This window comes from Mustela erminea, chromosome 6, assembly GCF_009829155.1.
Source record: "Mustela erminea isolate mMusErm1 chromosome 6, mMusErm1.Pri, whole genome shotgun sequence".
NCBI classification, from domain to species: Eukaryota; Metazoa; Chordata; class Mammalia; order Carnivora; family Mustelidae; genus Mustela; species Mustela erminea.
This window is the reverse complement of record NC_045619.1, coordinates 113,880,552-113,893,186: the sequence shown is the minus strand read 5'-3', so window position 1 is coordinate 113,893,186 and position 12,635 is coordinate 113,880,552. Positions and strand designations below refer to the sequence as shown.

Sequence of the window (12,635 nt, the reverse complement as noted above, 5' to 3'; positions counted from 1 at the left end):
TATCATGTATTCATTCATTGATGGACATTTGGTTTGCTTTCAACCTTTGTGAATAATGTTGCCAATGAACAAGGGTTTGCAAATATCTCTGTGAGACCCTGCTTTCAGTTCTTTTCGTCTATACCCAGAAGTGGGATTGCTGTGTCATATGGTAGCTCTCTTTTTTAAAAAATTAATTTATTTATTTTCAACATAACAGTGTTCATTATTTTTTCAAAACACCCAGTGCTCCATGCAATCCGTGCCCTCTCTAATACCCACCACCTGGTACCCCAACCTCCCACCCCCCTGCCACTTCAAACCCCTCAGATTGTTTTTCAGAGTCCATAGTCTCTCATGGTTCACCTCCCCTTCCAATTTCCCCCAACTCCCTTCTCCTCTCTAACTCCCCATGTCCTCCATGCTATTTGTTCTGCTCCACAAATAAGTGAAACCATATGATAATTGACTCTGTTTCTTGACTTATCTCACTCAGCATAATCTCTTCCAGTCCCGTTCATGTTACTATAAAAGTTGGGTATTCATCCTTTCTGATGGAGGCATAATACTCCATAGTGTATATGGATCACATTTTCCTTATCCATTCATCTGTTGAAGGGCATCTAGGTTCTTTTCCACAGTTTGGCGACCATGGCCATTGCTGCTATAAAAATTGGGGTACAGATGGCCCTTCTTTTCACTACATATGTATCTTTGGGGTAAATACCCAGGAGAGCAATTGCAGGGTCATAGGGAAGTTCTATTTTTAATTTCTTGAGGAATCTCCACACTGTTCTCCAAAGAGGCTGCACCAACTTGCATTCCCACCAACAGTGCAAGAGAGTTCCCCTTTCTCCACATCCCCTCCAACACATGTTGTTTCCTGTCTTGTTAATTTTGGCCATTCTAACTGGTGTAACGTAATATCTCAATGTGGTTTTAATTTGAATCTCCCTGATGGCTAGTGATGATGAACATTTTTTCATGTGTCTGATAGCCATTTGTATGTCTTCATTGGAGAAGTGTCTGTTCATATCTTCTGCCCATTTTTTGATATGATTGTCTGTTTTGTGTGTGTTGAGTTTTAGGAGTTCATTATAGATCCTGGATATCCACCTTTTGTCTGTACTGTCATTTTCAGGTAGCTCTCTTTTTAAATATTTTGAACAGTGTCTATACTGTATTCTTGAAGTTTACATATCTACCATTTTATATTTTCCACCAACAGTGTGCTAGGATTCAAATTTTTCTACATCCTCACAGCAATTATTTTTTCATTATGTTTTTAATAGTATCATCTTAATGAGTGTGAGGTGGTATCTCATTGTGATATTAATTTGAATTTCTGGTGATTATTGGTGTTGAGCATCTTTTCATATGCTTGTCCACCATGTATCATTTTTGGAGAAATGTATAATGTTAAATAATAACAGTTATGGAAGTACCTCTTATGTATTCCTGACTTTAATGGAAATGATTCTACTGCTTTATATTAAGTGTAATACTTAGGTAGCTCTTTTTAAGTTTTTTTTTCATTTCTTATTAAAAAAATCAAATTCAACTTCTTTTTTAGGATTGAGGTTCTTAAATGATTTTTCTCTTTTATTAATTAATATAGTGAATGAACTATGGAGCACTCTATGCATTGGTATTAAATTTTATTTGAATATGGTACATCTTTAAATATACTACTTAATTTTACTACATTTATTTTAGATTTTTCTATTTATATTAATGTAGTAGTCATTAATTAGTGCTGTTCTCCAAGTATTTATGTCTCTCCCTCTTCTGGATATATGGAATAGAACTTCACTGACTTTTTATTGTGGTTAAAAAAAAATACACGAGATTTTCCCTTTTAACAAATTTGTAAGTATATAGTACAGTATTGTTAACTATAAGCAAAATGTTGTAGAATAGATCTGTAGAACATTTTTATGTTGTAAAATTATAATTTTATACATATTGAACAGAGACACATCTTTTTCCTCAACCTGTCATAGCAACCACTGTCCATTTTCTACTTCTATGAGCTTTACTATTTTTGATACCTCATGTAAATGAATTAATGGAGTATTTTCCCTTCTGTGATTGGCTTATTTAATTTAACATAATGCCCTGAAGTTTCATCCAACTTTTTGAGAATGAATGGTTTTCCTACTTTTGAAAGACTGAACAATAGTCAATGTTGTGTGTGTGTATCTTATTTTCTTTATCTATACACTGTTGATGGACATTAATGTTGCTTTCTTATCTTGGTTATTGCTGGATTGTAAATATATCTCTTTGAGATCCTGAATTGAATTCTATTGGATAAATAATCAGAAGTAACACCACCAGTTCATATGGTAGTTCTATCTTTAATTTTTTGAGGAACATCCATATTGTTTTCCGTAGTGGCTGTACCATTTTACGTTTCCACCAATAGTGAATAATGATTCCATTTTCTCCACATTGTAACCAACACTTGTTTTTCTTTTTTTAACAATAACCAACATAACAGGTATAAGGTGATATCTGATTCTGATTTAATTGCATTTCCCTGATGACTAGTGACGTTTGATTGCCTACTTATATGTATCTGTTGGCCATTTTTATGTCTTATATTCAGGTCCTTTGCTTTTTTAAAAAATCAGGTTATTTGTATCTTTTGTTTTTCAATTAAGTTGTATGTCTTCTAGTATATTTTAGATATTTATTACTTACCAGATTTATGGTTTGTAAATATTTTCTCCAATTCTGTAGCTTGCTCTTTTACTCTGTTGATTGTTTTCTCTGCTATGAGGTACCTTTTATTTTGGATGCCATTTCATTTGTCTATTTTTCCTCCATTCCTTGTACTTTTGGCATCATAGCCATTAATCATTGCCCAGATCAATTTCAAGAAAAATTTTCTTATGTTTCTTCTAGTATTTTTGTGATTTGTGGTCTTACATTTAAATCTTTAATCCATTTCAAGATGATTTTTGTATCATTGTCAGATAAAGGCCCAATTTGATTCTAGTCTTTTGTCTTTTTGGTTAAGTTTCTTCCTTAGAATTTTATCTTTTTGTTGCTTGTGTGAGTGGCAATATTTTCTTTTCAGGTAGTCGTTTGTTTGTATGCTGATTTTGTAACCTGCAACCTTATTGAATTCTTATATTATGTCTAAATTTTCTTTTTTTTAATGCATATTTTATTTATTTTTTAATTAACATATGATGTATTAATAGTCCCAGGAGTACAGGTCTGTGTATCACCAGGTTTATACACTTCACAGCACTCACCATAGCACATTCCCTCCCCAATGTCCATAACCCCACCACCCTCACCCTACCTAAATTTTCTTTTTTGAGTCTTTAGGGTTTTCTGCATATATGATTATGTCATCTTCAAACATAAATTTACTTCTTGATTTGGGTGCCTTTTATTTCTTTTATCTGTCTAATTATCTGGGGGCTATGTAACAACACTGAATGTAAGGAGCTTGTAGTAGTGCTGGTCACAGTTTTGCACTATGGTATTGTTTTGATGGGATTCACAGCATTGGTTCTGGCTATTGGGGAGCTCAGTAGCCTGTGTTTTATGCAGCTCCATTAGCTGGGGTCTTCATCCACAAAGGACTTTGGGGGAGTCTGTGGTGTTGGCATGTGCTGCTTGGGTCCTAGGTGGTGAATGCGCTGGAGTTCTCCATGCCTTTTCTGCCATTGTGGGGGGCAGGCAACATAAGAGTGTTTTCCTCTTGACTCTGAGATATGCCAGCTGAATATAGGGTGATAAAAATAAAATGCTTCCTACACTATTTTATGTGGCCATTCTTTGTTTTTGTCATCCACTGGGCTGCTGCGTTTTTTCTTTTTTAATTTTTTATTTAAATTCAATTTAGTCAATATGTAGTGGATTATTAGTTTCAGGGGTAGAATTTAGTGATTAATCAGTTGCATACAACACCCTGTGCTCTTATATCAAGTGTCCTCCTTAATATCAAGTGTCCTCCCACCACCCAGTTACCCCATCCTCCCACTCACCACCCCTCCAGCAACCCTCAGATTGTTTCCTAGAGTTAAGAGTCTCTTATGGCTTCTCTGTTCATATTGTTTTATTTTTGCTTCCCTTCCCCTATGTTCATCTGTTTTGTTTCATAAATTCCACATATGAGTGAAATCATATGGTATTTGTCTTTCTCTGACTGACTTATTTTGCTTAACATAATACCCTCCAGTTCCATCCATGTCATTGTAAATGGTAAGATTTCATGCTTTTTTGATGGCTGAGTAATAATCCATTGCATGTATAAACCACATCTTCTTTATCCATTTATCTGTTGATATACATCTGGGCTCTTTCCATAGTTTGGCTATTATGGACATTGCTGCTATAAAACATTGGGGTGCATGTACCTCTTCAGATCACTACATTTTGGGTAAATACACAGTATTTCCAAAGAAATGTCTGTTCATGTCTTCTGCTCATTTCTCTGACTCTGTAGGTTGCCTTTTAGTTTAGTTATTTGTTTGTTTGTTTGTTTGTTTTTGTTTGGCTATGCAAAAGCTTTTTCTCCTGATGAAGTCCCAGTAGTTCATTTTTGCTTTTGTTTCTTTTGCTTTTGGAGACTTATCTAGCAAGAAGTTGTTGCAGTTAAGGTCAGAGAGGTTGCTACCTGTGTTTTCTTCAAGGATTTTGATGGTTTCCTTTCTCACAGTTAGGTCTATCATCCATTTTGAATTCATTTTTGAGTGTGGTATAAGGAAATGATCCAGTTTCATTTTCCTGCATCTGACTGTCCAATTTTCCCAGCACCATTTTTTGAAGAGACTTTTTTTCCATTGGACATTCTTTCCTGTTTTGTCAAAAATAGTTGACCATAGAATTAAGGTCTATTTCTGGGTTTTGTATTCTGTTCCATTAATCTACATGTCTGTTTTTGTAACAGTACCATACTGTCTTGATGATTACAGCTTTGTAGTATAGCTTGAAGTCTGGCATTGTGATTGCTACCAGCTTTGGTTTTCTTTTTCAACATTCCTCTGGCTATTTGGGGTCTTTTCTGTTTTCAGACGAGTTTTAGGATTGTTTTTTCCAGCTCTATGAAAAATGTTTATGGTATTTTGATAAGGATTGCATCGAATGTGTAGATTGCTTTGGGTAGCGTAGACATTTCAACAGTATTTGTTCCTCCAATCCATGAGCATGGAATGTTTTTCCATTTCTTTGTGTCTTCCTCAATTTCTTTCATAAGTGTTCTATAGTTTTTGGGTTTATTCCTAGGTATCTTATGGTTTTTGGTGCAATTTTAAATGGGATTGATTCTTTGATTTCTTTCTGCAGCTTCATCATTAGTGTACAGAAATGCAACAGACTTCTGTGCACTGAATTTATATTCTGGCACTTTTCTGAACTCCTGTATCAATTCTAGCCATTCTTTGGTGCGGTCTTTCAATATTCTATAGTATCATGTTGTCTGTGAAGAATGAAAGTTTGACTACTTCTTTGCTGCTTTGGATGCCTTTTATTTATTTATTTATTTATTTTTTATTTATTTTTATTTATTTTAATTTTTATTTATTTTTTTTAAATTTTTTATTTTTTATAAACATATATTTTTATCCCCAGGGGTATTTTTGTTGTCTGATTGCTGAGGCTAGGACTTCCAGTAGTATGTTGAACAACCATGGTGAGAGTGGCCATCCCTGTTGTGTTCCTGACCTTAGGAGAAAAGCTGTCAGTTTTTCCCCATGGTATTCACTGTGGGTTTTTTCTATATTGCTCTTAGGATATTGAGCTATATTCCTTGTATCCTTGCTTGAAGGATTGAGAGGATCATAATGTTCTTGTCCTTTCTTTTATTAATGTGGTGTATCACATTGATTGGTTGCAACTTCTTAATTGCACTCCAGAGTGCTCTCAGTGCTATTTTAGCCACAGGTAGTTGCTAAATTATTGTTTTTGGGGGGCAAAAGGACTGGGACCTCCTCATCCATTGTATCACTGATATCATTTCCTTGTTATTCAGCTTTAAATGTTTTTTTCCTTCATTTGTACATAATTGGATTTATATTCTTTTTAGTTAAATGTAAGAATTAGAAGTACTTTATACAGTAAGCTATATGGAACATAAAATGATAATTATGCTTATATTATAAATTTATTTAGTACAAAAATATCAATGTTTGGGAAAGAATAATGACATTTGTATCCAATTTAGCTTTACACTCCCTGAGAATAACACTATTACATACTTTGGATGTTGAAGAGAAATGCTTTCAAATAGCAATAGAAAATGTAGTCTCTTATTTCAGTGTTTACAAATGAAATATCGATACTGAAAAATAACCTGGTGTTCTTTTGTTAACTTAAAAGAATTCAAAATAACACATAAAGCAGAATTATCTTTTTTTTAATTTTTTATTTTTTATGCAACACTACATCATTAACTTTCAATCTGCTCTTTGGTGTACATCTGAGTCAAAACCAAACATAACATGCATCTTTAAAATTTTTTTCATAAATTGTGCTTCTTCTTATATAATTAATATGAAACATAGAGTACTTTTAATAAGATGAATGTAACTTCTGTCATTGCACATGTATTGAATATTATCACAGACTGTATTTAAATCTGAAACATACAATGTGTTGATCCAAAATGACTTTACATTCAAGTAAACTTTTATAATTTATATGGTATAGCAGTTATAAAAATATAATTCCAAATTCTCTGATACTTCTAATCAAGAGGTGTGGTCTATGTACCCTCCTATTTAATTGGCTGATTTGTAAGCATTTCCATGAATAGGATAAGTTGCAAGTGATTCTCTAGGACTTCTACCTGGCTCTTTTGGAATTCTCAGTCTCGAGCAGCCAGATCATATAGAGATCATCTGATCAACTGTCCCAGCTAAGACAGATATGTGAGTGATGAGACATCTAACTCACATTGTCCTTGAATCACAAAATTCTTTTCTTTAAATGAAGCCTAATTTATCTGCATTTTCAATTGTCAGCTGTACTTTATCTGTAATATCCAAGAAACCATTGTCTAACCTAAGGTCATAAAAATTTACTTCTATGTTTTAAAAATTTGTAATTTTACAAATTCTTATAATTTAATATTATAAATTTACATATTTATATCCACAAATCACTTTGAGCTGTTTATAGTGTGACACTGGCATCCAGCTTCATTCTTTTTCATGTGGATACTCCATTGTTCCCAGGATTATTTGTTAAAAAGACTGTTTTCTCCCCCACTGACTTTTCTTAGTACTCTCTTAGAAAATCATTTGATCGGTTTTTTGTTTATTCATTTTTTTCTTTTTTGGTAGAGTTCACTTAGGAGTAAAATTATATGGTATTTGTTTTTCTCAGTTTGACTTATTACACTTAACATAACACCCTTTATTTAGGTCTCTTTATGTTGTTGCAAACTCTAAATACAGAGAACAAACTGATGGTTACCAGACAAGAGAGGGGTAGGAGAATGGGCAAAATCACTGCAAAAGAATAAAAAATACAAGCTTCTAGGTATAGAATCAATAAGTCATGGAAATAAAACGCACAGCATAGGGAATATATTCAATGATATTGTAATAATTTGGTGAGAGATAGTAGCTACACCTGTGGTGAGCATAACATAAGAGAGAAATTGAATTACTACACTGTATACCTGAAACTAATGTAACATTGTGTATAAACCATACTCAAATGAAAAAAAATTAATAATTTTATCATAAATATAAATTTCATTTCTGATCTCTATATTTTATTGATCTATATGGCTGTGCTTATTATCAATATTACATTATCTTCAAGTTGTAGTAAGTTTTAAAATCAGAAAATGGGAGTCCTCCAACTTTTTTCTTCTTAAGATTGTTTTAGATATTCTAGATTCCTTAAATTTCCATATGAATTTTAGTATCACCTCATCGATTTCTGTAGAATAGGCATCCAGGATTTTGATAGGCATTACACTGAATCTGTAGATCATTTGGAGGGTAATGTGATTTTAACAATAGTAAGTCTAACAATCCACAACCAGGGAATGATTTTCCATTTATTACAACTTGTTTAATTTCTTTCAGGAATGTTTTATAATTTTTAGTGTACAAGCCTTTTTAATATCAGTGTTTTTATTTTAATTCCAGTAAGTTAACATACAGTGTTATGTTTGTTTCAAGTATACGATATAGTAATTCAACAATTCCATACATCACCAAGTGCTTATCACAACCTATATTTCTTTAATCCCCATCACCTATTTAACCCATCCCTCCACCCTTATCCTTTCTGGTAAGCATCAGTCTGTTCTCTATAATTAAGAGTCTGTTTTTGGTTTGTCTCTCTCTATTTCTCCCTTTGCACATTCAATTGATGAATGAGTAAAGAAGATGTGGTACATATATACAATGGAATATTATTCAACCATAAAAAGAATGAAATCTTGCCATTTGCAACAACAGGGATGGAGATAGAGAGTAAAGTGCTAAGTGAAATAAGTCAACCAGAGAAAGACATATACCATATGACTTTACTAATATGTAGGATTTAAGAAACAAAGCAAAAGTGGGGCGCCTGGGTGGCTCAGTGGGTTAAGCCTCTGCTTTCGGCTCAGGTCATGATCCCAGGGTTCTGGGATCTAGCTCCGCATCGGGCTCTCTGTTCAGCAGGAGCCTGCTTTCCTTCCTCTCTCTCTGCCTGCCTCTCTGCCTACTTGTGAATCTCTGTCTGTCAAGTAAATTAAAAAAAAAAAAAGAAAGAAAAAAAATTTAAAAAAAGAAACAAAGCAAAAGAGTACTAGTCTTATTTTGTCAAATTCTTGAATATTTTATTGAATCTGATACTATTGTAAGTGGAATTGTTTTCTTAATTTCATTTTCTGATTGTTCATTGCTAGTGTATTGGAATATAATCGAATTTTCTGTGTTGATCTTGTAACTTAAAACTTTTGCTGAATTCATTTATTCTAATAGGCTGTGTGTGTTTTCTTTAGGATTTTTAAATGTACACATATGCAAAAAGAGAGCTTTCCTGCTTGCTTACTTGCTTGCTTGCTTGCTTGCTTGCTTTATCATTCTTTATTCCTAATTTCTAATCTTGGTTTAATTTTTTCTTTTTCAAGCCCAGTTACCCTAGGAAGAAACCCCATCACATATTGTCTTTTATTCTAATAATATGGTTCCAGTACATTGAGTGATTGATTTTTGCTTATTAAACCAACCAAGCCTTTCAGGGATCTCCTGACTTTTGTTTCCCCCTCTATTTTATTTATTTCTGCTCTAGTCTTTAATATTTGCTTCCTTTTACTTGCTTTGAATTTAGTTTACTAATTATGGTCTCTCTTTTTCAAAGTAGTAATGAGGGTAACATACTGTTCTTCTTTTTCATTTCATAAAAGTGTCTCTTTATTTCAGTCTATTCATTTTTTAAAAAATTTCCTCTCTGTTGTTACCCAGTAAGTAGCATACTAGATATTCCCTTTCTCATTTTTTTTTTTTCACTTAACATTATGTCCTGGAAATAATGAAACTGTTTAAAACACAACCTCATTAAAAGTTCACAGTTTTTATTTCAGATTTAACTTTATGTAATTTACTTACAACTTTATAAAAATGAGAGAAAATGCTACTGTACATTTGTTTTAAATTTGAAATCTCTCGATCTCACAGATCTGTTTTTCCATTTAGTAGACTAAATACATTCCTTTTTGTAGCTCAGGATAAAGTACCTGATGAAAATATTGGACTTGAGGATGAAGCAGTATCAAGCACACTCATGCAGATGTTTCAACAAAGAACTTCTAGAATGAATAGACGCAATGGTCAGTATAACAATTATAGATATCTTTAAATTATTTTAAGTTAAGCACATCAAAAGATCTTTTTTCTTTGCTTCTTACTATGTATTTGTTGGAGCACATGTTTTGCAGATATTTTACACTTTGACATAAATGTGAATACCCTAAGATAACTAGACAAATAAAGTAAAAGCTTTGATACATTTTGCTTGATATTTGCGTGGTCAATGACTGCTATATAACAAGACTGTCTCCACACACATTCATGAAAACTACACAAATTTTCTACTTCACTTCCATGATCTATAAAAATAAATTTTACTTACACTGTAGCTTTGCAGTTATCTTCCTTTAACTTTAGCTTCCTTTAACTTCCTGTAAGCTGTCTTTCCTTTAAATGAGAAGAAATACTGCTAATTACTTGGTATATGCAAAAGTTTTATAATAGATCTGTTTGTCTTTTTAGCATTTCTTGTAGCTCAGCAAAAGGATATAGTATCTACTGCAAATCAGTTGCCTGGGGGCATGGCTTTAATTTTAAGAAGCCTATCTCAAGATAAGAATCTTAAAACTACCAGAAGTGAGAGCTTTGATAGTAAGTAATTAATTTAAAATCCTGTAAAATTATTTTCAAATAAATTCAGGAGGGTTTTTTTTTCTATAGTTCATGAATATGTCTGCAATTATTTTGTTCATGCTTCTAGGTCTTTATTGTATGTTCCATAATTACTGAGTTAGATGTTTTAAATTTTTATGATTATAGATTTCTTTATTTCTTGTATTAGATTTTGCTTCAGAACTTATGATATCATATATATAAATGTATGATATTTATATATAAATATAATAATATAATAAAATAAAAAACATATAAATGTAATAATATATACAATATATTTATATATATTTAAGATTAATAATTTCCCTGGAGGAAAGACCCCTTTGTTTTAATGAAGGGACCCATTTTTATCATTTTTATGTTTGCCTTAAAAGCTACCATATCTGCTGTTAATGTATCTCCTATCATCTTCTGGTTGGTATATGCATGATACTTTTCTGTTTTGTTTCTTTAACTTTCTTGTGTCTTTATGATTTTTTTAAATCTTTTATATGAAACTTATAGTTGTGTTTTCAAATTCATTCTGATATCTTTTTCTTTTTATTAGCATTCATAATCACACTTGATCCAATTTTGGTATTTTGAGGTTATATTGCTCCATTTTACTTGTGCTTTATGTTTTCCTGCCTGATAAGTTTCATTTACTCTTCTTTGCTCTATATTTTTAGAATTTTACATACTTTTCCTTAGACATGTCTGATAACCAATATTTCAGTGTAACTCTAAAGTATGTATAGGCCAAGAGAACTAGAAAATATTACAAATTATTACTATTAGTACTAAATATTAGATTATTTTAAAATTATTGAATCTGAGTATCTAAAAAATAACAAGATTGATTCTGCTTGCACAGTGAATAATCTGGTCACATATGTTTATACTTCAATAATTTCTTTTAATAGTTTATTACCACAAAATATGATTTGCTCATATCTTTAAGAAATAAGACAGCATATTGTTGAGTAATTAATATATATTGCAAATCTAGTACTTCCATCACAGATTGGGGACTCTTTAGTGAATTTAAAAATCTATCTTCTTATAGCCCAAGGATGGATGAAATATCAGTTAATGTTTTGCTTAACCCTTAGAGCTGCCAGAGAGATTTAGTAACAAATATAATTACTAAAATTAATAAATAATTTAAATTAATTTAATTAGTTTTGATTAAATTTAGCAGAATTTGATTCATCAATGTATATACCAATACTACCTTACACATATTCACTGTCAAGCTTTTAAAAATTATATTTTTAAATTTCTTACTTCTTGATTTTCTAGAATTTTTTTATTCATTTCACCATTTAATGAGATACATATTGAGTTTTCTTACTATGCTTTTAGATCTATCTGTTTCTTCCTGTATTTCTGTACTCTTTTCCTTATACTACTTATGTTTGGGGTACATGCAATTTTAAAAAATTATGTATTTCTGGTAAACTCCCTTTCTCTTTTGTTAAAGAGATCATCTTACTCTTTGGTAAGGTCTTTTTGAGTAAATTTTATTTTGTCTGATATTGACATAACTATAGTAGATTTGTTTACTATATGAAAGTCATATCTTTTTTCATCTATTTTAATTTACACTTTCCTATATTCTTAAACTTTAGTGTAGTATATCTTAAATAGTTTATAATTTGCTTATAAACCCAGGTGACTGCTTTTCTCTGTTTCTAGAACACATAATCTATTTACAATTGTTATAATTATTGCTATATTTCAGTATTTGGGGTATTTCTATTTTCCCCATCTTAATTCATTTTTGCTTTCTTTTATTTATGTTGGAATCATTATTTTTATTCATTCTAACTTTTAAATAAATACTGTCTTAAAATTTGAAAACATCTGGTGCACCCGGGTGACTCAGTTTGTTGTGTCTACCTTCTGCTCATGCATGATCCCAGGGTCATGGGATCAAGCCCTGTGTTGTGCTCCTTTCTTTGGGGAGGGGGAGAGGCTGCTTCTCCCTCTCTTCTTTCCCCTCCCTCCCACTTGTGCTCTCTCTCATTCTCAAATACAAGCTTAAAAAATATGGAAGCTTTTTAAAAAAGTGAATATGCTTTAAAAAAATAAGGTCTATGTTCAACTTCTTAATTTTAATATATAGTAACAGAATACCTCCATATCCTTTCAATAAAAGCACTGTATTTTGAAAATTTACCACTGTTTTATTTAAACAATTATCATTTGCTTAAAATGTTATAAAAATTAGAGGACACTTGGGTGTTTCTTGATATATTTTAATAATTAAGAGGCTTCATCATG

At 31.7% G+C, this 12,635-nt stretch overlaps 1 protein-coding gene across 1 annotated transcript in view; it reads left to right on the top strand.

Moving 5' to 3' along the window:
- The window catches only part of LOC116594225 (coiled-coil domain-containing protein 7-like), a 247,483-nt gene that overhangs the window by 22,941 nt on the left and 211,907 nt on the right, over positions 1-12,635 (top strand). Inside the window, 2 exon segments of the mRNA XM_032349334.1 lie at positions 9,668-9,775; positions 10,218-10,346. Of these exon segments, the coding sequence (XP_032205225.1) occupies positions 9,668-9,775; positions 10,218-10,346 (237 nt within the window).